Raw genomic sequence first — 26,336 nt, 5'->3', positions numbered from 1 at the left:
TTGTATCTGTAACATTTCCTTTTAATCTGTATAACATATTTAGTGCTCGACATGTTGGGAAGCTACCTGGATATTAGCCTGATGAACAGTTCTAGGGACAAAGTGGAAAGAGTAAACATATTAATTAGAGACTGCACAGCTCCTTCTTGCTGGTGTAATCATTAAATTGATTTTTCCAGTCTGACATGTAATTGTTCCAGCGATGGAATCCTGCTTTCCACTCTCGTTCTGCTTCATCAATATTTCCTGTAAAACATGAAATGGGTTGCATTAATCTAAATTTGAATCTCTTTGTATGCTAATTGAAAAATAATTTTGATTATCAATGTCATCTGCTCCAAATACATTATGGGATGGTTTTTTGCTTCTTTTCTTAAACCTGGAATGATTGAAAATTCAGTGGTTAGCATTTTATCTTTACATCAGAAAGGAAAGAGTGCAAAGATATCATTCTGGCAGGGTAATAAATATACTTTGGATTTTTAAAAATATATATATTTTTAATATACATTTCGGATAATTCTTCAGTCCATCAAAATCATCATTTTAAAGACACTCTTTAAATTTTTTTATCCTCAAAATATTCCTTTGGTGCAGTACACCCTGCATGGAATACCACACACCCTGAAGACTAAATAATGCAAAATGAGAGAAATGCTTGTAAAGGTAACAGGATTTCCATTATTTTAATGGGTTTCAGTGGATGTCCAGGATCTCAACCTCCCATGGAATAAATCCCCAAGTTTAAAGCATAAAGGACACAGGTTTGGAATAGGATACTGTCAGGTGTGCACTATGTCCACATGAAACCATCTTCTCTTTTCTTTATCATCCCCATCTTTAAAGCATTTGCCAAGTAATCCTGAGTCCCAAGGAAATATTTATTGCCAAATTTGTTATAAACACGGGAGCAGAGGATGAGAAGAGCCATAAAAATACAGCATTTCACAGGGTTCCCAGAGTATTTTATGGACAGGGATCCCTTCCTGCAGCCCCACGAGGTGATGAACACCACGGAGAAAGGCAGTGGCCCTGCAGGAACAAACATCCCAGACACCACCAAAAATGTGACAAAACCTGCAGGAACACCCCAGACACCACCAAAAATGTGACAAAACTTTCAGGCTCCATCAGTCACTGATGCCCATCATTTTGTACCAGCTGTAGACTTTAGGAAAAAGTTCAGAAGCCATTGATGGTTTGTGAATTTTATTCACTCTGAGCCCAGCTCTGGTGGTGTCCCACACTGGCACAGCTCACTTCCAGAAAAACTTGGTGGTGCTGTTGTGAGGTAACAGCTCCGTGGTTTCTTTATGCTCCTTTGGCTTTTATGTTCTTCTGCTGCAGCACAGCCTCGGCCCTCTCCCTCCACAAATACATAAATACACCCCTTCCCCCTTTTTTATAGCACTGCAAGTATAGCTGGTGATGTGAAAATGAAATACTTGTGTGTTTTTACACATCGCTGGAGAAAATATTCGGGAGAGAGAGTTCACTGATGCCGAGATTTAGTTTGGAGAAGCATCCAGTAATTTGGTCGCTTATCTGCAGTTTAGCTCAACGTTTCCAAACCTTTTTGGTCTGGAAATCCAGATGGCAATTTAATGAGACTTTGAAATGAGATTTACTTCTTGGTTCCAGTGAGACCAGAAATAAAACCAAGATACTTCATCTCCAGGAAGTCCTGTACTTTTACATGCAGTCAAAAAGAAAATTGTGAAGAACAAATATGGGGAAAAAATGTCAATAAATTAAGCACATCCTTCTCCCTCGGCTCAAAGTTGTAAATAAGCTTGGTTACAACAGAGATCAAAGAAAATTTCAGATACTTTTAAATTTTTTTTCTGCAGGCTACCACTGCCATTAACTCGGAGATGATTTGGAAGTGCTGGTAACAATAAAATCTCATTTTCATTGCTAAACTATGCAGATAGAACTCAGAAACATGGGGACAAAACATGCACAACATTCTGCTTTCCTGACTCTAAGAACTCTCCTTTGCACATATTTAATTTAAAGATGTAGTCAGGGTCTCAGGCAAAGCCAAATTTTTCACATTAAGTCAAATGGATTGGTAATTTAGTGTATGAAGCAGTAGCAGTATTATTTGGAGAAAACTGCCTGAACTGTGTTTCTCATTCTATTCGTGATTTTGGGTGTTCAGTTTTATTTATTCAGGCAAAACCTCCACTTATGAATTAAAAAGGACTCAAAAACCTCTCGTCTTCAATTATTCAGGTGTAGAGGTGTTTAAAGTCTGCCCAAAGACATTGGAAAATCTCTACCATAGACACATCTTGAATTAAAAATCACTATTCTGGAGTATAAATTATGGGGCTTTTCAGTCTTTTTTAAAGATTATGGTGAACAAGTGAGCCAGCTAGAGAAAGAAGACATCAAAAAATTCAGAGCAACCACCATTATGAATCTAAAAGACAGAAGGGGGATGGAAAACACTGAAATAAGAACTTGGATTCCCATTTGTTTGCTTTTCTTCCCCCCAGTGATAAGATCCAAATTGAAGTCACAAGTCAATGCATCCCATTATCACCAACATCATCAATCTCTGGGAGGCAACCACCCATGACTTGGATGAGCTGACAGCTGGGAGGCAGAAAAGAAAAAGATTAGAGAGCCCAAGCTGACCAATAATTACAGCTCAGAGCCCCGGGTGCCTGCAGAGCCACGGAGCCAGCTGACAGTGACAACAGGGAATTTTCTGTGAGCCACTGGGGCAACCCCAAACTTTACCTTAATTCCCATTAATTAGCCCCGTGCAAAGCCCAGTGAGGCTGACAAGGAGAAAAGGTTCTGTAGGCAGTGAATCAGTGCTCTGAAAAGTTCCAGTTTAACAGATCAACATTTTAAAAAGGGGTTTTTCTGATTCTTCAGCAATGCCATTGCAATCAGCTGGAATTTCCTCTCATTCCATCTATCCCTTGTTTTAATGGTGCTACAGCAAAGTTAAATTTATCACCATCCCATCCTTTGAACTGCTGGATGTGCCAATAAAGTGCTAATCTTAATGTTAACACACAAAAATACATTTAGCATTGGGATAAAGGCCATATATCTGTTAATTAATAAGGGATGACAAGTTAGAATTAATTTTTTCATCCTCAACAGCTCATGATTGCAGGTACCTGCAAGGTTCAATAGCATGATAAAATATGCAGGTCTATGCTGTAGATTCTCATGGTGAAAGTTTCTTCACAAATGTCCAGAAAAGAGGAAAAAAATGATATCTATATGGAATATTCTTTAATCTGGATATCAAAGCTTCGTTAGCTGCAGCAATATATTCGCTTTCACATGTTTTTAAGGACTACAAAATCCTTTCTTTTGTTTTATTAATTCTTCCAGAAGTCAGCAGAGCTCTCTGGGAGATGAATTATTCTAAGGGCTGTTCTCTTTGCAAGGACATGGAATGAAATGTTGGAAAGAAATCAGATGGTTTAGGTACAGAAACTTTTTGCTCACAGGTGCAATGAGTAAAGTCTTTATTGGGACATGTGGTGGTATTGGTGAGGTTACTTGTGATTAACTCACATTTCTTCATGAATGTAACTCTGTGGAAATTTAATTTAATTCTGATGGTGAATTTTATATTTAGTCAATTTTTAAATATTCTTACCACCCTGAGTATTTATCTCTGTAGAATCCAGATACTGGTTGGAGGATCACAGCAAATACAGTAATTTTTGTTGCTCGTTGGCCAAGAGGTTGAACATTTCTCTGCCTCCACATTAAAAAAAAATCTTTTTAGGGTGGTTTTAAAAAGTAATGTATTTATGTGATCAAGCTTGATTTCTTCATAGATGATACATGATGCAGTAATATCAAATAAAATACAAAAATATGTATGAGGCACACTAAAATAGTAATGGAAGAGTAAATGGAAAGTTTGGCTGCCTGCAGCGTTCTACAATCAAGAGGAAACGGGCTGATATAAATAGGAAGGGCTTTAGATGCATTAAAGGTTGTGTTGAGCAGGTAAAGTCAAACACTGAGGCTTTTATAATTAACATATGATTGCTCTAAAAGCCACTTAAAAGTCACTTACTGTTTACTGTCCCTGCAGTGTGATTCTCTCAGCAGCTGCCAGCAGAAACCCTTCTGCTTTCCAAACGAAATGGGAAATGCTGAGTGCTCCCAGCCTGTCCTGGGCTGGGCAGGGTGCAGGAAATTGGGTTCAAATCCCTGCAGGAATTGTGTCTGACAGGAACTGAGAGCCCAGGTCTGCTTGGCCAGTGTTTGTTATCAAGCTGGACACAAAACTACAGGTTCTGACTTGTGTCTTTATTGATGGATTTATGAATTGAAACTCGAGGAGAAGACATTGAGAACCCTTCCAAAATCATACAAATTATTCTACAGGTATCAAGGACATATTTTATCTATGGCTGTGCTACTGTGAGAGCCTTATTTTTCCTTATTATTTTCCTACCCCATAACCATAATAATTTTTTAGAAAATATCTATATGACTGCTTGAGGAAAATGTGAATTATCTAATAGTACAGATATATGTTTCTCATATATTTAACTGCCTCAGGGGACTTGTCTTCCCCAGCCTGTGATGGGAACAGGCTGGTTCAGATCCAGGACACATTTGGAGCTGGCCTTTAAAGGCTTTAAAATCTCTCAGTGGGTGACAAGGCTTGGGCTAGGAGTGGGTCAGGAATTAAGCAAGGGGTTACCAAGCACATCCATGGCAAATCCTGATCACTGGATGCTGAAACATTGTCATTTCTGCAAAATAAGTCGTTTTGATTATCCTCTTTGGGTTCCGATTCTGATAGAATTCTACTTTGCCTATCTGAACCCAACTTGAACTTGCAACAATGAGAACATAAAAATTCCTTATTTGTTCCCTGTCATCTTATATCACCTCATGTTAAAGCACCCTTCTTTTCTTAAGAATATTTCATTAAAGGAGTAATAGAAACAAGAGACCCTCAGAACAAGAGGAAATCTTTGCATTAACGGTGTACACTGTCCTTTGAACATAAAAGCAGAGAAAAGATGCAAAATAATATTTCGGTGAATTATTGCAATAGAAGCTATTATATCACGTTTGTACACAGGATTCTAAAGGGTTTTCTGTCAGAATTGGATAATATTGTGTGGGGAACATAATGGAAATACTCTGCTTTTATTACTTCAATGTTTCAAGGACTGACAGATGATACAAAACAAGGCAGTGCCACTTGTTGACAGCATTCTTGCCTCAGTTCTATATTTGGATCCAGACACGACGATTCTTCTCCTTTTGCTAAGAATACGCTTGTGAATTTATTTTAATTAAATTATGTAAATTTATGTTGTGAGTTACCAAATGTGGCACAGTGATGCATTTCTGTCTGCTGGCAGATCCTGAGTGTTGCTTCATCATCCCTCACCCCACAGGACCAGGCAGAGCAGCTCTTCTCTCCTCCAGGATCTGCTGAGCTCTGGTGAGCTGCTCCACACGGGCTTAGTTAAGCTCAGCTCGTTTGTAGGATCCACATTTTCCCCTAGGCTTTCCCAGCCAGGTTAAAGGAATATGTCAAAGAGTTCAGTTCTCCTGGCTCAGCACAAAGTTGTCACAATCTTTGAAACCTCCCTGAAATCCACCCGTAATAGGGAACGCTGTGATTTTAAAATCACACAGTAGGCTTCATAAATTATTCATTTTACCTACTGATTTCGTGTCTCTTGATTTAATTGAAAAGCATCTGTTGAACTGAGAGGGGATAAAAGTTGAGCCATAATACAGTCACAGACTCAAATGAGGAAGGAATAAATTATTTCAGAAGGAATCATCTGTGCACTATGACAGTTTACATATTTTTAAGGCTTACGTGTTTTTTAAGACGAGCACTCAAACTGAGTCTTGGAGAAAGATTTTAAATTACTAATTAACATCTTAAAAGTGTATCTCATTTTTGAAATGAGACTTTCCCTCAGTCAAGCTGCAGAATGTGATTCCAGAGCTGCAAAATCACTTTATAAAATCAATTCCGTTTGAAACCCAGAGCACAGAGGCTTCATCTGTTGCAGGGCTTTGGTAAAACAGTGCCATTGGTCTTCAACGAATTTGGGTCTTATGTGTTCAACTGACCTTAAAGTTTCAAACAATTATACTTTTCTTGGCGGTGAAATCTCATAAATCCATTGTATACATGGCCAGACACAAATCAATTCTGTTTTCTATAGGCAAATGCTGCAGCCTCTGGGTTGTCAGCAGTGACACTCCAGAAATAAAACACAGGGCTCTCACGTGAGCTGGAAACCAGAATCCCCTCTTGGCAGTGGCAGTGCACTTCATATCCTCAGGGGATCAGTTGCATAAAATAGAATCCCATAAATAACAGATAATATAAGCAAATAAATATAACATCCTGTAAAGTCCCACAGTTTATACAGAATATCTAAATTCTCCAGAATTCCCAGTGCAAACTCTCCCTTAGCACTGATTTCCCTGCTCTCTCCAGCTCCCAGGAACCCTCTTGGTGGCACCAAGGCTTTTTCAGGGGGTACCAAAGAACAGAAGTTTCAGCACTCAGTGCCTCACATTGTGGCTGCAGCTGAATTTTGGGACAGAAAAAACTCCACATCACCAAGTCCTGGCCCTTGGTGTGTCCCCAGGTTTTGTCCTGGTATAAAATAGGGTGGTGACCCCAAAGCCAGAAGCACAGGTCACCTTCTGGGGTCCAGCCTCAACACTTATTCAACACCATTTCAGTTTTACCCAACTGAACATCTCAGTTACAAACAGGAATGTAAAGATCTGAATTCAATGATCACATCAACATCCAGCAAATGACCCTCGCATAAAAGTTTTGTATAAAAGCATCTAGAAAAGAATTGTTACCTGTCATTTCCACGACTTTGGGGAAAAAGTGTTTCCAGAATCGACACTGCTGAGCTCGTAGTTTTGTCAGTACCTCAGAAGTGTTGGTGTTCAGGGTCAAATATTTTTGGTCAGTACTAGTGAAGATTGGCCATCTTATTCCATTAGCCAGGGTCCCATTTGGAGCTCTAAATGAGAAAAGAAACACTTCATTTAGAATGAGAAACCATCTCAGCACACAATAAAGCATGATTTGGGTTTATTTAATAGTTGTTCAGCTTAAGTATGTTAAGTTTAGAATGACTGATGTGTCCTTTTGGAAGTAACAGGAGAAAAAAGCCAGATAAATTTCATTTACCCTCATTTGAAGAAAAAATAAAATCCTCTTTTGAGGTGTTCTGGGTTTATCAAAGGGAAAAACTTAATAAATGATCATGTTCAAACAACTTTTTGAATCTGGAGATTCTCACAGAAGCTGTGAATTATTAGGGATGACTCTAGAACTAACCAGCCTGCCAGTCTGTGGGGTTGAGTGGTTTGTGTTTCAGTTTGAATGCCTTTGATCCCTTTAGATGGACAAACAGATTGGAATAAATGGCTGGGACAAACGTGCAAGTAAAGGTAGAAATAATGTCTGAACTGGGATAAGATCTGTATTGGGGCAGAGAACAATTATTCCTCATTAAGAAGGAGCTGTCATCCTGGAGGTGTGCTGAGTGCTGTTTGTGGAGGGCCAAATGGGAACAATCTGAAACCCTGTGGAAACTGGGAAGAGGCACAGAGGGCTTGACCCTTTATAAAACCAGCTCTGCATGTGAAAGGAGCACAGCTGTTGATATTAAAAAGAGTTGTGATAAATATTTATAATACAACAGAATTCATAAGGCTCGAAGGACAGGCATCCAGATTTCACCTCCAGAAATTACTGTATCTGTATGAGGTGAAAAAAAAAAATGGTTTAAATGTGTAGGAGAACAACAAAATGGGCAGCCTTACATTAGGGAACAAAAAACACAACATGAATTTTAGGAAAAGAAGTAGATTTGTATTTTAAACAGTCACAGATAACCATTAGGTCAGAAGAGGTTAAGAATAGAAAAGAAACATTTTATTTCAGTGCAAGCACAAGGAGCCATTTTCCTTCCTAGGAGCTGATATCAAGGAATCTGGGATTTAGGGCACAGCAACAGTAATTGATGATTCTTGGTGGGATAAATTAACTCTGAGCTGAGTTCATTTGCTTCTCTCTATTTACTGTTCACCAGGACTCTTCCTGGAAGGCAGGAGGCAAAGAGGAGTCCAGGGAGTGGAGCCCATTTGGGTTCTGCTTCCCAAGAGAGGGAACAAGGCAAGAGGTGTGGGTGGGAGCACTCAGAGCACAGGATGCTGAAGCAATATCAATATCTCTCCGTTGATTCTGAATTAATCAAGTTTTCAGCCCATGTGTTTGTGTTCTGGGGTCTTTGGCATTGACTGCTTCAAGACCCAGCGTTGGAATAAGAGCTTCAGGCAGTCATTTCCTGGACTGCTCCCTTCTCCACTGATTTTTCTTGCCTAATTCAGTTCTGGTTAACCCATGGCACCTTTTTAAAGTGCAGATTTACTTGTGGCTCCTGAGAATGATGACTTAAGCAGAGCTGACTTGCACTTCAGTTCAAGATCAGGACGCTAATGGTGCTGTCAGTATTCATTTAACAGCTTTTATGCTATGAAATAAATCATGACATCCCACATTATAATTTTCAGGTGTGTGGGGGGATTACACAATGCCTCGATGGCTACAGATGTATTTTACTAACAAATGATTGAAAGAACTGTCAGGTGAACACAGCACTTTGAAGCCCATGAACCTGCTGATTATGACAATCTCTGCATTTCTAGGAAGTTTACTGTTCAAAGAAATGCCCAGTAATTTCCTTCTTGGCTTTATTATTGAAAATTTCCCAGGTTAAAAAGCAGCTCCCAGTCGGAGCAGAAGGGAGATCACAGGAGTATAATTTGGAACGAGTTATGATTATAACCTTGTTGTTCCCTCACTATTACTGTTCATTCCTTCTTACTAATAACTTCATGATGAGAATTGCAGTGCCCAGAATAGGCTGCAAAATTCCCTGTTCTTTGCACCAAATTCAAAGTCCAATAACATTCATACAGAACAGTGAAAGTATGGTGGGAATATCTTCACTGGGCAGACAGAAATCCAATTCCTTGCACAAACTTGTCGCTGCCCATTTAGGTCTGGATGGAAAATCTTTGGTGATCGATTACAGAAACTGGTTTGTACTGAAAAATAAACATTCCATTTGCATGGAAACCTCCATTCTATCAACTTTTATCAACCCCTTAAACCTCTGTTCTTTCATCTTCTGGTACTGCTTAATCATCTCTGCTTCAGTAATTCCAATTTTGCCATTTCAGTGCTGGCACTGGGGCCTGATGGTGTGTCCTGAAAAGGGTTTGGGTTGTGCATCTTCAGGACAGGCCTCTAATGCGTGATCTTATCTTGTGAAATCACCTTTCTTGGACAAGATTTATTCAGAGAAGGCCTTAATTTTGTTTGGAGAAAATAATCAAATAGTATGGTTTGGAAGGGAAGTTGGAAGATTCAACCTTCTGAAATGAGCAAGGACATCTTCAGCTCTATCAGGAATATGAGCTTCACTGAAGATCTTAGAAAGAATTTTTTTCCTTTTCTACCCTTTTTGCCATCTGCAGGAGCAAGTCTTAAAGCAATTAAGAAATACAATTCCTTGAATTGCTCCCAGAAAATAAACGTGAGATAGAAAAACAAAATAGAACAAAACAAAACAGAACAAAACAAAAAACAAACTCAAACCACCCGTGTTTAAACTCTGGTGTAAACAGAATTTGTCTCATTCCTGCAGCTATGTTTTCTCTTTGCATATACCCTGAAATTATGGGCTGGATTCTCTCTACTCTGGTAGTGGCACAGCAGCTCATTTACAGTAAATTATTTTGTTAAAATATGTCTTTAAGTGGAAATTTCTCGGTTGTACTTGTTGTTACTTAGATCAGGTTCTTCTCCCTTTGGGTTTTTCCATCCACAATTGCCAATTACTTTTAGTTTTCAACATTAATTTATAGCAAGTGTACTAAATTTGATACAGGCGTGAAGAGGGTTTTGGAAGAGCTTATTCACCAATTATTTCTCTGTGTTTAATATTCATCTTCGGCAACTTTAGAAAGTTAATTTCATTCAAATGGAAAAGGCAACATGAACAGAGCTCTGTTAATCATAATAAACATACATACATTACCATTCTCATTAATATGATCAATATAGCCTGAGAAACAATACCAGCTCGCTGCATTTTTATTAATATTCACACAGCATTACCTTTACAAATGGTTTATCATACAGATACACAAAAAACGTGTAATTCATCATCTGAGTGGTGTTGGTAAACATTCAGGATTTAAAGTACCTGGAAAATACTCCCTTCATTTTTGTGAGCAAGTTCTGAATAGCAGAGTGAAAGCTCATAGACTGAATTCCATCATTACCACAGAGGTTATTCTTTTGTAGTGTTAAATTGTATTTTGAAGAAGTCCAGAATGGAAAATACTCTCTGCTAACCCACCTGAAAACATGTTTAGGTTGCTTTAGGATTTACCTTTGTACAACAAGTGTCCTACAGTCTAGCTTGGACTGTCCCAAGCTTTCACCATGCTCTTGTTTAGCTGTTTGTGACTTAGATTGTGTGTTTCTCCAGAGGACACCTCAGTGCCCACTCAGATGAACGAAAATGAATGATAATTCTGCTTCACCCTCTGCTTCCCCTGTGCAGGAAGAATTGAAGGCCAGGGGAGACTTGTCCCTCCCAGTGTGAGTGGGTTGGCATCACCCTGGTTGGAACTGCTGATGCTTGTGTCCAGTTTGGCCCCTTTTCTTTTAAAAGCTGGTTTAAAGGCAGGAGAGAGGGAGTGTGAATCCCTTTTCTTGGTTTTTGTGATCCCAGGTGGCTGTTGGGCAGCACTGGCAATCACCTGGTTTTCATGGGATGTTTTTTTTATGGAGTGTTACCACGGGCACAAGAAAACCAGGAGGGGGAATGGCCTTGGAGGGAATGCAACAGCAAAAATAACCCCAACTCCTGCAGATTTCCTGCAGCTGCAGTACAAAACCTCTGAGAATTATGGAAACAGTCAGCTCAGCATCAAACAAGAAGGAAAACCTAAAAGTTTCACCCCAAGGGTAGCTCTGGGAGTCAGGGGTGCTTCTGCACGTCTGGGGCTTGGATCATCTTAAAGGCCTAAACCAAACAGGTGAAGCTTTTCCTTTTTTTTTTCCTCCTCACATTTTGGAAGAAAGCATTTGTTTTTTTTTCCCTCTTTCCCACTTGGACAGGAGGACACTCCTAATTAGCAGGAATGTTGATGAGGAGCTCCAGGCCCTCCTGTGCTGCCCCAGCCCCACTCTGGAGGGATGGGAGGTGTTTGTGGCATTATTCAGGCCAGCACAGCACATGCCTCACATGATTCCTGAAGGCCAGGACACCTGATATTTATATCCATGCTCATTTTCCCATTGCAGCACACTGGCTGCCAGGTTAATCTCAGTTTGGGGGGCTGGTGTGGTCGCTGGGGGATGATGGAGCAGTGACAGCAGAAGGTTTTGTAAGGCTTTGCTTGGATGGCACCATGGGTGTGAGAAAATAGTGACCAGTTCCTGTCCCTGAAATCAGAATACTTTAAATCATATACTTGATTTAAATTATCATGTAATTGAAATTTTAAAAACCTCTCATATAATTGTTCCTTAAAAAGGTGCAAAAATCCTGATTTTGTGGCATTTGAGCCTTACTGAGAGTCCCACAGTAAGGAAAGAAAGGGCTCCTCTGATGAGCACTACGAGTGTGAGGGACGTGCAGACTCGAATCCTTCAAACTCCCTCTTTAATCAGCTGGCTCTGGAAGTTCATTATACCCTGCTGAGCTCAGTTCTCACTCCCAGATCACACACACGAGTCCATAATCCAGTGAGTGCAAAGTGTCCCTGAGCCAGAGCGAAGGGAAACTGCTTTGTAAGTCCTAGCCTGGGTAAATATTATTCCTTCTGCTGATCCCTGAGGAAAGCAGCAGGATCCAGCTGGCAAAGTCCTTAACTGAGAGAAACTGGAGAAGAACCTTTGCAGCCAGGCTTTCTTACACCTTCACAGGCTAAATAAAGCTCAGGATATTCCTTCCAGATTCCAGCCTGGACACAGCAGCTGCCTGTTCAAATGCCTTTAACTATAAATTATCATGGGATGTGCTATTATAACCAATATCAGTTTCAGGAAATGAAGCAACAAGCTGTTATTCCTTTTTTTAGTGGATGTGTTATTTGTGCTCTTTGTTATTATGTTTTTTGTCTTGTGCTCTGCTCCAAAGAGCCTTGTGGAGCACCCATTGAGTTGAAACAATTCCTGCTCGTGCATAAATCCCTGCTCTATACAAGGCAGCCTCAAGGTATTGGCCATAAATAATGGACATTTGAGATATTTAGAGGCAGGATGTTCTGCCTCAGCTCTTTGCTGAGCATTGAGGAACTGGGTGCTTGCAGGCCCTGGCTGCTGGACAGGAGCCTGCTCTGGTATCAGGAGAAATAATGAGTTTGAGCCAGAGCTAACGAGCCCTTCAACCCCTGCCTGCATTGCTCACCCTCTGGGTGTGCTTCACTCTGAAATGTTCCAGCCAAATCTGGGGCTCCTTCAGGAACCCCAAACTCCACACAGAGCGTGGATGAGATGGGATTTCACCATACCAGGTCTGGAACTGTCCCATTGTTCTGTGTCAGAGTCACAGTGATGATTTCACACCTTCTCCAGGACTGGCGTGAATATTCACATTTCATATTTACATCACTTTTTGGATAGACATGAGAGAGGCAACCCTGCAGCTTAGTCCTTCTCGATGCTGAAGGAACAATTTTGCCTTTTTTTCCCCAATGTTCCTGTAATGTTTTTTGTAAGACTCTTCTGCCCTTTTGTGTGGTATCAATTGCAGCTTTCAAGGGCCACTTTTCAAAGCTGTTATTTCTTAACAGTCTTGGCTGCAGGAAGAAATCAAATGGAACTCTAGCTTTTAGTCTTAACTTGTTGAAGAGGGATATTTGGAAATGGAAGAAGGTCCTGAACCCCACAGAGACCTTGAAGGAGGAAGTACCTTCCATAAGAGGTAAGTAAAAGAATAAGTAGACAGGAAGGCACATGGCACTTGCCCCTTTAGTCATCCCCTGAGGCTGTTTTATCTCCTCTGCAACCTCCCTTCCTCCTCATGACCTGGAAAAACACAAACTTACACAATATCTTAACCAGAACTACTCCCTGGAGCAAACCAGGGCTTCATCAGAAAGCAAAAAAAAGAGGGCGTGAAGGGAGAGAAAAATATTTTTATGGCCATAAAACTATTAATACTGTGTTTAAAATTCCCAGTGTCTTTGGTAAAATTTGTCAGCCCAGCTGGTTCTGAGAAAGAGTAAATACTGTGCTCATGGATATTATTGCTGGTTCCATTCCTTCCTTTCTCTGCCATTAATAAAGTTCATCCCAGGCACTCTGAAATTGTTGGATAAATGTGTTCAATGCTTTTCTTATCACTAGAGACTAAATTTGCAATTGAGACTGTGTCGTTGATACTATGCCAGGATATGATATTTGAGATTTGTTTTCAATGGAAATTGCCCTAATCATGATTTATTTTCAGGATGGATGCTCCACAGAGCCCTGCACCAACCAAAATCCTCTGCATTCGTCGGGTCCTGATGGATTTCATCACAGTGGCATTTTTCTTTATATTTTCTACTACTGTTTTATTTCTGTGAGTGGGAGGAAGTGCATGAGTCACAAACTTTCACGACCATGTAATCTAGGCCAAATTGAGCAGTCCTAAAAATGAAACTATTGGGTAGCTTTCAGGAGGGGGAATTTGTGTTACTGCTTCATCAGAAACAGAAGCACTGCAGCTTCATGCTGGGAAATGTAAACAAGAAGATAGAGTGCTCTCACCCCCCCTCGTCAAATAAATAATAATAATAATAATAATGATGATAATAATAATGATAGTAACAATAATAATAGTAATAATAATAATTTCTTATGGTATAAATTCATTGTAGGTTTGACATTTACAAGTGGAAGTTACATATGACTTCTTTTGATAAGGAAATTTGAAATATGTCCCATTCTTGTAAATTTTTTCTGTGTCTCTGTTTTGAACTGCAGCAAGAGGGAGATCTCCAAATGCCAGCAGGTGGACTGGGAGCCATGGAAGGATTGCTCTTAAGAAGAAACAATTTGAAAAGAGAGGAGGAATCTGTTTAAAGTGCTTTTCTTTCAAAATTGAGGGGGATTTTGTGGAAATTATGATATGCAGACTACTTTATTACTAGGAAAAAAACCAACTGTTAAACATCTGAGAATTTCCAGTTGTACAGAAAATTCACTTAGAGGTTGCACCATGAATAAGATCCATGAGAGGCAGATATTTAAAAGTTCGTTAAAATGAAAAACTTTGTTAGAATTTTTAAAAAAATCACTGTATTTGAACAGCTGTTCCTGTAGGAAAATGATCTCTCAGGGGTAAATTTGAGGCAATCCTCTTTAGGGTTTGTATTTTATGAAATTAAGAAGTTCTCTTATGTTTCTGCAAGGAAAGGTAGAGGACACAGATGGTGGCCAGAGGTGTCTGGGAAAGCAGAGAATGGCAGCTTTCAATTTTATATTCTTATAGAATTGTGTAACATCAGCAACTGTGAGCACAGAATGCCCAATTTCTACCAACACAGCTTCATATTCTTGGGGACACAATCTCCCAAATCCCAACACTGAATCTCGAACTACATTTCCTCAACCACTGCAGCTGATTGAAAACAGAATTAAACACCATATTGAGCTCCCTTCAAAAATGTGGTGTTAGGTAACCTCTGCTGCTCTTCATTTCCTCTCCTCTGCCACTTCCCTGGAACAGCCAATCTCTGGTGTTGGGGAGTGAATTAAAATGTGCACTGAAAGGTTTCCATTCCTCCCACGAAACTTCTCAGCATCACTTCAGATTAGTGTTCCAGAACTACCTGGAAAAATGGGGTTTGCAGACCTTTGCAACTTCCATTTCTGCCTTCTGGTGATGAAACAAGGACTGAGCTGCAAAAGGCAGCATGGAAGAAGAGTGGCCCTTCAAAAGGGGATTAAGTGTGAGTGAACATTAATTAGAATTTCTCAGTGCCTTTTGGAACCACGTGTTTGCATGCCTGGGAAATACATTTTCTCTGAAGTGCTTTATATGTGAACCTGCCTCACATACAACTCATAATAAGTCCATGTGTGCCCTTCCTTCATTTCTCTGTTCTCAGATTTGTTCTCCCCCTCAAATAGTTTGCAAGTCCTTCAGACATTTGCTGCTTTCATATTTTAATCTCTTTTTTGTTCTTTGTGCATTTTTTTGGTCACCTGATGTCTTGCAGCAGTTACATTTCCCTCTCTTCCATTTTCCTTAATTCCCACCAAACATTAATTTGTTTCCATCCGGGCTTCCTACACCCACTCCCAAATTGGAGGTGGCAATCACAGCATGGTTTCATTTTACTCTTTAAAAGTTTATTTCTCTTCATGCCTTTCCTTTCCCCAAAACGTGTGTGTGTACACTCTTTGCTGTCCCTTGGCACAGCAGGGAACCCTGTCCAGCACAGGCCCTTCACCCTGTCTCACTTATGAGGAAAGGTAGAGCCACATCCAAGATTTGGATCCATGGAATCACTGATTTAGGTTGGAAAAGATCTCCAGGACCTTTAGGTCCAACTGCTGACCCAGCACTGCCAAGGCCATCCCTGTCCCATGTCCCCAAGTGCCACATCCACATGGATTTTCAGTCCCTCAAGGGACAGGGACTGCACCAGAATCCTGGGCAGATTTTACCCGGGCAGGACATCCCTTTCCAGAAGAATGTTTTCCTAATATCCAACCTAAACCTCCCTTGGTGCAACTTGAGGCCAGTTCCACTTGTCCTGTCCCCTGGGATAAGATCCCAAATCCCCCCTGGCTGTCCCCTCCTGTCAGGGAGTTGTGCAGAGCCAGAAGTTCCCCCTGATCCCCCTTTTTTCCATGCTGACCCCCTTTCCCAGCTCCATTTCTTTTTCCAAACCCTCTCCAGCCCCTCAGATCTCCCTCTCTTCCAGGGCTCAGGAGCTCACCTTGCTCAGCCCCACCATGGTTTTGATCAATGACAATTGAATTCCAGCACTGCCAGTGCTCTCTTCCAGGCAACCCTCTGCATTTCAGCTCTAGGTTTTAGTTTTATTTTCACTCAAAGACTCCTACAATATTTGGACATTTTCTTAATAGATGTTCTCATCTCTTGTTTGAAAATAATGGTTTGACTCATCTGTTAGAGGGAGTAAAATCCGTGTGGACAGAATTGTGTTTGCTGTACATATGGAAAGGAACGAGACATCTTCTTGCAATCTGCAATGTTTATAATAAAATTAAACCAATCTCAATAATTTGTATCCCAGGCTTATTTTCAAATCTGAATCAAATACTCCTGTTTTCAGTTTTCAAATTCAATGGCAGCTTGTTAGCTTGCAGGCTGGAGAGAGACAGAGATGCCTGCCAAGGTGAGTCTCTGGTTACTGATATTTTCCATGATCCACTGTTTCCTATTAGTTTGCTAAAAGGTGTTTCCATTACTGTTTCTGAATATAACAATGGATGAAAACTCTGGTAAAGATGATGAGTCACTTTTAAGAACTCAAAACTGAAGGTGGAAAAATAGGAGTAAATTTTCTTCAAAATTAAACTTTTTTTCCTTTTTTTTTTTTTTTCCCCAAGACTATAATTTCTGCAACTTCTTTGCACGGCTCAGAAATTTCACAAATAAAAGACAATGAATGAGAGTGTAAATGTGCCTATTTGGGTCAAAATGAAAACTCTAATTTTCCCTAACATGAAGAAGAAAGACTTTCCATATAAATTTTTGTATTTTTGGGAACCTCTCTCCTGCTTTGTCCTTTTTTTTTTTTTAATCCAGAAATATTTTCTTCTGGATTCTTGACCTGATCAAGAAAAATCACTCATTAAGAACTTTTCTAGAAGGGTGTGAGATCTCAGGAGCAGCAGCCTCAGGGAAAGGCTCCTTTTGGTCCCCCTGAGCTCTGGCTCTGGAGTGTTTGGAGACCCTGTGAGGATCAAAGTGACTCCAACCCAAAAACCTCCCTCAATCCCTGTGAACACGAGCGAATCTCTGACAGAAATACAGCCCACAGTAAATTCCTTCCCTTGAAATGGCTCAGAGGGACATAAAACTTCCAACTTCCTGAAGTATAAAGAAATTAAAAGTGGTTGGAGTTTTTTATTTTTATTTTTTCCCAGTATATTCAGTCCTTCCCATACCCAGAGTATATAGGTCCCCAGTTCAAGTGCTGCCTGGACTCTATATGAGGCTGTTGGTTTTGTTCTCACTGCTCTGAAACTACTGTCTATAAACAGGTTGTGATAAGTTGGTAACAAAAGCACTGAAATTTATTATGTGTCTAGCAGAGGAACATCAGGGAAAGGAAATAATAACCAGACAAAGTGCTTCACAGCTTTAGTGGGACAATCAAAGCCTCACAAATTCCCCTAAAACATAGGAGGGAATATTTCAAAGGCTTCACTTTATAGAAAAAGCTGCAAAGATTTGTTTCAGCAGTTGTAAAACTGGCATGGAGACAAGTTTTGCCCGTTTCCTTTTATCCGAAGCATTTTTCACAAAGCCTTAAAAAATATTATCTTTGTGTGCTCCGTTATCTCCTTGAGTTCTCAGCTCATCTGATTTGTCTGGCTCTTGTCACTTTGCATCTCTCATGACTAAAGAACACAGTTATCAAATCCAATGGATAAAGGAATGGAAAAGGCAGCCATGGATTTGGGATCCCATCTAGTTTTTCAGGATAAATAAAATTTCCCCTTCCCAGAGCTGGCAGAGCGTCCTGTGGTTTGGGATTTGTTGGACCTCTTAGTGTCACCTGCCTGCTTTCAAAAGCTTTCTGAAGAATAACAAAAGTGTGGCAGAAAAAGGAACCTTAAAAACGTTTAAAAAGAGAGATTTATATCTTTTCATGACTGTGGCTTAAAATCAAATGTGCTGGGAAGAATTTAGGAGAAGGCCACTGAAAAATTAACAATTTGTTATTTATTAAAATAAATGTTATTTCCACACAATCATACCAGACCTGATCCAGCACTTTTTTCGTGACACCACACTAAAGGTTCCTGCTGAATCCAACCTGCCCACCTCTCTTTGTCTAACTGTGATGATATCTGGTATTTTATCAAATGATTTGGAGGCTGTGAATTGATATTCAACTGCCAATACTCTAAAATGCAAGAATAAGCTGAGGACAGCTCAGGTCAAGGTGAAGAGAGGAATTTAACCTCAAAGTGTAAATCAAGAGCTTTGATTTTGGAATCTGTTCTTTCTTATAGCCCAAATATTTTATTAGGTTTGATTTATTCTGACAGCAGGAGTAAGAAGTCTATTTCTTCCCTTGCTGGTAGAACAAGGCTTTTTCAGGGTATGATGAAAATGTTGCTCTTCCAAGGCTCAAATGTATGAAAAATTAAAGTATTTTATGCAATATATTAATAGCACTAGGAATGGCTGGGATATTTGGTCAGACTTACTTGATACTTAAATTCAGCCATGAAAAAGACTTTTTGAGCAAGATCTTCACAGACTATGTAAATTTATGGCAGATTCCTAAAAATGACATGATTTCCTGGGATCCAGAAGAGAAACTGGAGTCTAAGAGCAGCACCAACTCCAAGGCTCACAGCAGAAATGAGTGTTCCTGTCTCCTACTGAATCCTCTACATCTCCATTCCCTGCTTCTATTCAAAAATAGAAATGCCTGTAATTTTCCAGGAAAAATGGTCAGTAATTACTTGATGTTTATTTCTAGCCAGGATGTGAAATAGGAAATGCCCAGAGATTTGGGAAATTGCATCCACTCCTGCTGGGGCTGGTGGCAGACTGGGAAAGCCCCGGGCTGGCTGACAGTGTCCTTCTAGGTACTGAGAAATGCACAAATCAAGGATTTCACACTCTTGGCATGCTTAGAAGGAGTCACCTTCTGTCCCTAACATCTTATTTTTTTTCTTCTTTAAATGACATTAAGGATTTCTCACAAGTTTTCTTTGCTTTTATCCCTCCGATTCTCTCTGCCATCCCTCTGTGGGGGAAGAGGGAGCAGTTTTGTGGGGTTTAACCCCTGCTTGGCTGGGGTTAAACCATGACAGAGAAAGAAAATGCTCCTAAGTGCATATTTTTAATTTTCCTATTTTTATTCCTCACATGATAATAAAACCCAGAGATCACTAAATTCAAAGTTTGGGCTTGGAGGCCCCTCATGAGAAGCAGCTCTGGCACCTCTCAGACCCTCCCAGCCAGAAAACACCAGGAAAAACAAGATTTCTTCCAGTTTTGTTGACTCTTACTTCATCTCCTCTCCTCTGCAGGCTGCTCTCCCCTCCCTTGTGCTTTTGTACTTCAGCACATTAGAATATTAGGTCAAACACCCTCACTTAAAAAAAAATATGCTGTACAATATTTCTCATTTTTGCTTGATTTTCTCTTCATCTGCTGGAGACATCAATGGTAATTTCCCCCTCAGAGGTTTGCCCTTTGATCATGCCAGAGTTTCCTATAAACATTATGTCAAAACAGGGCTTCCCCCAGCTCCTGAAAAATGTTTGCTGTGCTCAAATGTGCCAGGAAAAAAAAAAAAAAGAAAAAAAGAAAAAGAATTGCCTATTAATCTTGGAATTATGAAGAATTTTTACAACTTCCCCACTCCTTGCACACTCTGAATAATTGGATACAGAGCTTTAGGTGTCTCTGCTCTGGATAATGAGTAAGGGGTCAAATACTGACCTTTAACACAGAAATTGCTGGATTTTATTGTTTTTCCCAATAGTGATGGTTTGGATCCTCGTGGTGGGAGCAGAGGGAAGGATTATTTGCTGTTTGCTGTGGAAACCACTTGAAATTCAATCTGTGGGGTAATCTAATTAGAGTGTGAATGATGATCAGAGTAGGTGACAGGACTGCCTTCCACAAACTTAAACCTGAATGTACCTTATGTTGTCTAATTTTAGGGGCTGCAGTGACAGGAACAGTGCTTTGCAGAGCAGGTTATTGAGAGTTTTATATATATATACACACATAAAAGTTATATACATGAAAATTAAATATATACATAATCCAGTGGAAACTGATAGTTCAAAGAAATGTAAATATCGCTCTGTGAAATCAAATATCGACCTGAATTTCTCTTTTTTCACTAAGAAATAGTTCTGTGTAGTGGCAGGATATGCTGTCTCTGGTGGGAGATCCTGGCTGCAAGGTCCTTTAGGGCAGGATGGGGACCTGCAGGGTGGAACAAGCAACCAGGGAATCTCCATTCCCAGCACATCTTCATGGTGCAGGAAATGTTCCCAAGCCTTTCCCAAAGCCAGAATTCATCTTGGGAATCTATCAGATTCATTTTTTGGCATTGATAAGTCAACCTCGCAGCTCAAGTGCTCAGGCTCTGAGCAGGAAGAGCTCATGGATTAAATTTTAGATTAAATTTTACAATAATTAAAGCTGTATGAAAGCATTATGCAGTGATGAGTGCAGCTATTGGTACAGTTATTTTCTGATTTGATATGCTCATCTCCTCTGGAAAGAGGAGTATTACAAGCTCCAGCATACAAAGGGTATGCGAGTTGTTAAGGTAATTAATCCTCCTCCACATCAAGGCAATCAATCAATAAATCAATCAATTACACCCATTGATAAGTAAATCTGTTGAAAATGGGATGCACATAAAAATAAGCAGTGGAGGATGAGGTGAAGGGACAACACAGAGCTGGGGGTTGGCAGCCAACAAATTTGGGGTGTCCTGGAGCTGGAGGGAGCCCAGGCAGGGGGGGAACATGGATTTGGGATGGAAGGTGGAGCCTTTGACAAACGGCAACCCCAGGATAACACCACAAAGCACAACCAGCACCTGCCTTGGGTGCATAAACAGGGAATATCAGGCTGAACTGGAAGGGAAGGTGACACCTGGAATTGCAACTCCATGGGGGTGACAGTGTTTAATTCTGACAGGGGAAGTTCCAACAAGGTGTGGATGTTTCACAGATTTAAAGGTGGAGAGTTATTATTTGAGAAAAAGCACTTTAGTACAAGTCTCAGGGGTATGCCTGTTTGTTTATTTTAATAATTATGATAATAATAATTAGGATTATTTTAATACATCCTTCCTAATCAACTTCTATATGGAACAAAAATCATAAAATGAATCTTACAAATTGTCAAATAAAATGTAAAACCTGGAAAATGTAGAGTTAGAATAGGCAAGTTCAGTCTAGAAACACTTACTTTTATAATGTTACATTTTAAGTGGAATTAAGATTTAAAACAACCTAACAATGTTTGTTCTGGATTTTTAATCAGTGGAAACACTTTTAATCAGTGGGAACATTTCAATCTTACCTGTGTTTTGTCTTATGTGCAAGGTTGGGTGGACTAAATGAGCACAGTGGTCCCCCCTGGTTTCTAATCTATTCAAAAAATTAATTAGATCCTGTTCCAATGTTGATTTCAGCCTTTACAAATCTATATATCCTTGACAAATTAAACAAAAGGCCCACCTTAGAAGCAGAATTAATGCAATATTAAAGTTAAAGAAATGTTTTTAGAGTGTGAATTGACTGTTTGGTTGCGTGTTCTCCAAGGCACAGATTTTTGTATATGTAATTTTCTCAGGAGAGAGCACAAACCAAACTTCTGGAAAAAGACACCTCCCCTTCCCACCAGGCTTGGGACTAATCCCATCTGATTGTTGTGGTGGGGGCTGTTTTTGTTACTGCTCTGAAATGTTTTCATTTCAAACTGAGCATCTCACTGCGAGCCCCCAGTCCTGCTGAGAGGAGCAAGGGCTGCCCCATTTCTCCTGACTCCAGCTGGGAAGGATTTAATCCATTCCAAACACCCAACTGAAATATTCTTATTTTCTCTTTGTGGCAGGCTGGGCCATATTTCACCTCAAGATGAGTGGACTGGAACTGGAGAGTGATTTGTCATGGGCTTGCACTCACAGCACACAGGGAGGAGAGGCTGAAATCCCAATCTCTCCATCATGTGAACATAACACACCTCCCTGTTATACGCCTGAATGTTCTGAGCAAATTACATCCTCAAGGAAATTGGGCTTTTTTCCTCCTACTTCTACTGCTGGAAGTCCTTTCTTGTGTTTGAAATATTTTGTTTCTAACACTTGAAACCATTACCTGCCTTTGGAACAACCGCTGCCCTGGCAAAGAAATGTTTTGTATTTGCTTTTATGGGTGGATAAACATTGTTCCCTTAAGCTTGTCCAATACAGGGAGCAACACATCGACTGTTTATTTTATTAAACAGCGTTTTTGTCAGAACTAGAATAGGAATTCTGGCTAAGTGAACAATTAATCTGTTTCCATCATTCCAGTCAGGCTCCAAAGCAGCACTGAAACAGTCAAGTTTCTTTCCCCTGGTGAAACAGCAACCGAGCAACCAAACTTGCAGAGTAAACTCACCCAGTCTTGGCGAAAGTTGCCCAGTATCTCATCATAGAGCGGCTCAGGAGCTCCTCAGCTTTGCTGTAATTCACTCTCCTCTCCAGGGGCAGCCCGAACACAAACTCGATCTCGTAGCCGTGCATGACCCCCATCCACTCTGGCCAGGGCAGCTTGGAGGAGCGATGCTCAAAGAAATAAAAGAACACGTGGTGGCCGTGCCGGGCGAGGCTGGTGCTGAAGTGCAGCGCGGGGCAGATGATGTTGTAGTCCCCGATAACGTCATCGATGGCGTCCCGGTAGAGCTCCGGCTGGGCCGCGTCCTCCCAGTCCGTGTAGTGGAAGATGATGGACTCTATGGCCAGTTTGCTCACTCCTGGGAAGGCCAGAGTTAAAGCTGCCTCAAACTGGGTTTTATTGATCAAGCCATCGCTGTCCTTGTCGAGGCCAGGCACGCCGTATGCCAGAAATGATGAGCCTTCATCTTTGTTGACACCCACCAAGACCTGGGTCTGTTTGAAATGACCGTTCTCCATCAATACTTCTGGCATGTCTGCCAGAAAATCACCATCCACGCTCGGACAGAAATACACTTGTAAAAGAGAACCATATGGAACCACAAAGATTTCATTTTCCAGTATTTCCTTCGGGTCTTTCTCTTGGAGGCAGGAAATGAGCTCTGACTCGTTGCTGGTGGGACACTGGAGCTGTTTGGCCAAAGCCACTGCTCTGTTCCTGGCCTCAGAAGATGTAATTGCAGCCCAGGGGGCATTGGCAGACCCACTCTGCAGGATGGCCCTGGTGAATAAAGGGTGGCTTTCAGGAGAGAGGAGGTGATAGGTGACAGAGGCCGAGCCAGCGCTCTCTCCAAACAGAGTCACGCTTTTGGGATTGCCTCCAAAGGCTGCTATGTTCTCCTGGACCCACTGAAGTGCCAACCTTTGATCAAATAAACCTGCATTTCCAGGAGCTTTCTGGTTTCCTGGCAAGGACAGAAATCCCAATGCACCAACCCTGTAGTTCATGGAAACCACGACCACTCTTTCCACCCTGGCCAGAAACTTCCCATCGTAGACAGGCAGGGAAGTGGACCCAGACTCGAAGCCACCACCATAAATCCACACCATGACAGTGGCGTTCTTGGGCTTGGGAGAAGGAATCCACACATTCAGGTATAAGCAGTCCTCACTCAGGTTGGTTTTTGGGTTCCACATCTCTGACCCAGCAAAGCCTGGGTAGGTTGTGTCTATGGGCTGGTAACAGGAGTTGGCGTGCTTGGTGGCATCCCAAACATCTGCCCACTCCTCCCGAGGTTCTGGCTTTTGGAACCGCAGCCTCCCAACAGGGGGCTGCCCATAAGGGATTCCCAGGAAGGCTGTGACTGTCCCCCCCAGCACCTGCAGGCTGCTCCCTCTGACTTTGCCCTTCTTGGTTTCAACGATGTTCTCTTCAGGCACCACCTTCCTGGTGAAGATGGACAGGACAAGAAACCCCATCAGGAACGTGGTGGAGAGACTTAAACCATTTGTCCAAATCATCATGCCTGGAACATAGGACAAAAAATAAATTCAGAATTAGTGTTGCAATATATTAGTACCAAAATGGTCTGTTAAATAAGAGTGTAGGTCATTCCAGGGGCACTGAAAATAAGAAGGTGCTGCTACACAAAGCACAGAAGTTTTAGCTGTAAGTTTTTCTTGGTTATTTGTGCTGCAAAGATTGTGTTCAGTATTTGGTCAGTACTTCAGAAAAATTCTCTTGCTAAAACTGTAGAACTGAAGAAGACAAACCAGGAGAGATGAAATCATACAAACAGGCTCTGGCCACTGCAGATGATTTACCCACCAACCAAAACCGAAAACCAATTTTTTCTAAGATCTTGTTTTTCTAGAGCATCTTAACCAAGTTTACAACCAGCAGAGTCAACGAAGCAGTCATGTCTGCTATTTAGAATTAATATTACGATGCTAAAACATCAGGAATTTTGAATATATGAAGATAGTGCCTAATAATTTGGTCTGCTCTTTCCTTCCTGAGAATTTTTCCGAGTGATAATCAGTATTATCTTAAAGCTAAGTATATAAATGTTGATTGAATGATTTGGTTTGCTCTGTAAATCCTTGCTTAAAAATTCATTAGTGTTGAGCATCCCAGGGCTTCTCTCAGCCCTTCTACAAAACCAAACCCAAAATCCTGAAAAGCCACCAGAGCTGGGAGAAGGAAAATGATGGAGCAGGGATGGAGGAGGGATCCAGTTGGGGTTTGGAGCACCCAGTAAAGCTGTGAGATTGAGAAGTTATTTCTCTAAGTCTGTTGTGGCCACAGTTACTTCACTGAATTTGATCATGACCAAACCACAACAAGCTGGAAATAATAAGATATTTAAAATATTGTCATGATGAAGAGAAAATGACGCTAAGAAAAGTAAGAGACTTTAAAGTTCCTCTAGATTAATCCATCTAAACAGTAATTAAAATTACTTCTCCTCCTGCACTTTCCGATTAACGAAAAAGAGATGAGGGGAAAAGAATGTAGCATTGCAAAATATAGAGACAATAGTTTTAGATCATAATATTAGTGATAAAAAAACCCCAACAAAAAATTAAGTTCTGTACCTTTAAAATTAGCTCTCCCATTTCAAAGAAAAAATTGGATCAAGCTTGGAAAACACAGAAGTTTTGTGCTACTGAATGAGAGGACTCATCTACTCTCAGGTCACTCTGCTAATATCAACAAAAGTAACAAGTGACAGAAGATTATTATTACACCTTGAATGCCTGGCAAATATTACATTTAATAAGGATTTTAATCCTACTTTAAGCCAAACTCAGCAACGTGAAGCACACCGAGCAAAACAAACATTACTTAATTATTTCAACGAGAGTAAAAGGGTCAGAAGATTGCTTTAGCTCATCAACACCAAGCCAGCAGAGTTATATCATGCAGTGTATTTGCACATTTTAAAAAGCTGCTGCTATAGTAGTTTCCCCCAAAAGTTAAACAGACTCTACTTTTGCATTCTTATTCAGCGAGGGAACACCATTTATTTCAATGCTTGTTTCCTTCCCCTTGAAAATCTTTACTCAGCCAAAAAAAAAAAAATCTATACACCGGACTACATAATCGCTATTTAAATAGGAAAGATGGTTGAATTAATAAGCGATTTCTAGCTCAGCTTAATTTACTTAGCCCAGGACCCTTTGAATAATGCCAAGGTCTGCTACACACGCTGCTCACTGGTTCCATTTGCAGAGCAGAGGCAGCTTCCCCCGGAGAGCAACAAATGGGCAGAGCAGAGCGTTCCCAGAGATCCCAATCCCCGTGCAAATCAAGCTGAACTGCAAATTACCCTGGCAGGCAGAGACATGCAAAGAGAGAATCACTTACCCCACTGCTATTCCAAGAAACTACCAAGTTTTTTAAGAGTCGGGTTCTTGGGATCCCTCGGGGGAGATGCAGCGGTGCAGCTGCTGCTTTAAGCCTGTAAATTGGCCAGTGCTGACATTATAATCAACTCTTTCTGACATGGAGCTCGCGAGAGCTGGCAGCAGCCACTTGATCTGCAGGCAGCCTCTGCCTCCCATCCCACATCTGCTCCCTGGAAATGCTCCAGGGACAACCCCAGGCTGGGCAAAACCAGGCACACAGGGATTTGTTCCGTGCATGGGGCATCTATTTTACAAGAATAAATATAAATATTAATAATAATAATAAGAATAGTAGTAGTAGTAGTAATAATAATAATAATAATAATAATAATAATAATAATAATAATAATAATTCAAGACTCTCGTCTTGCTTATACCACTCTCTCACTTGGAATTCTGTACTTTTATTTTAATTTTTTTTTTTTTTTCCTGTACTCAATCCTCAGATTTTCATTGTAAATTAGTATTTATTTTTTGGTTTTAACAGCTGTGGCAGA

At 40.6% G+C, this 26,336-nt stretch overlaps 1 protein-coding gene across 4 annotated transcripts; it reads right to left on the bottom strand.

Moving 5' to 3' along the window:
- On the bottom strand, window positions 1–25,990 carry BCHE (butyrylcholinesterase). Of its 4 annotated transcripts, none has more exons than XM_014884553.2 (4): window positions 25,799–25,990; window positions 22,433–23,954; window positions 6,856–7,022; window positions 1–246 (listed from the first exon to the last, which is right to left on the bottom strand). In XM_014884553.2, exons 2-4 carry the CDS (start codon window positions 23,950–23,952, stop codon window positions 125–127), a joined length of 1,809 nt encoding a protein of 602 aa, XP_014740039.2. In that variant the 5' UTR covers window positions 23,953–23,954; window positions 25,799–25,990; the 3' UTR covers window positions 1–124. The 4 variants fall into 4 exon arrangements, with proteins under 4 accessions (XP_014740039.2, XP_088027196.1, XP_088027195.1 ...); XM_088171070.1 differs by lacking the exon at window positions 25,799–25,990 and adding an exon at window positions 25,640–25,739; XM_088171069.1 differs by lacking the exon at window positions 25,799–25,990 and adding an exon at window positions 25,609–25,692.
- Between the last annotated feature and the right edge of the window lie 346 nt (window positions 25,991–26,336).

This window comes from Sturnus vulgaris, chromosome 10 (assembly GCF_052056855.1).
Source record: "Sturnus vulgaris isolate bStuVul1 chromosome 10, bStuVul1.hap1, whole genome shotgun sequence".
Lineage (NCBI taxonomy): Eukaryota > Metazoa > Chordata > Aves > Passeriformes > Sturnidae > Sturnus > Sturnus vulgaris.
This window is presented reverse-complemented; position numbering and strand designations above follow the sequence as displayed.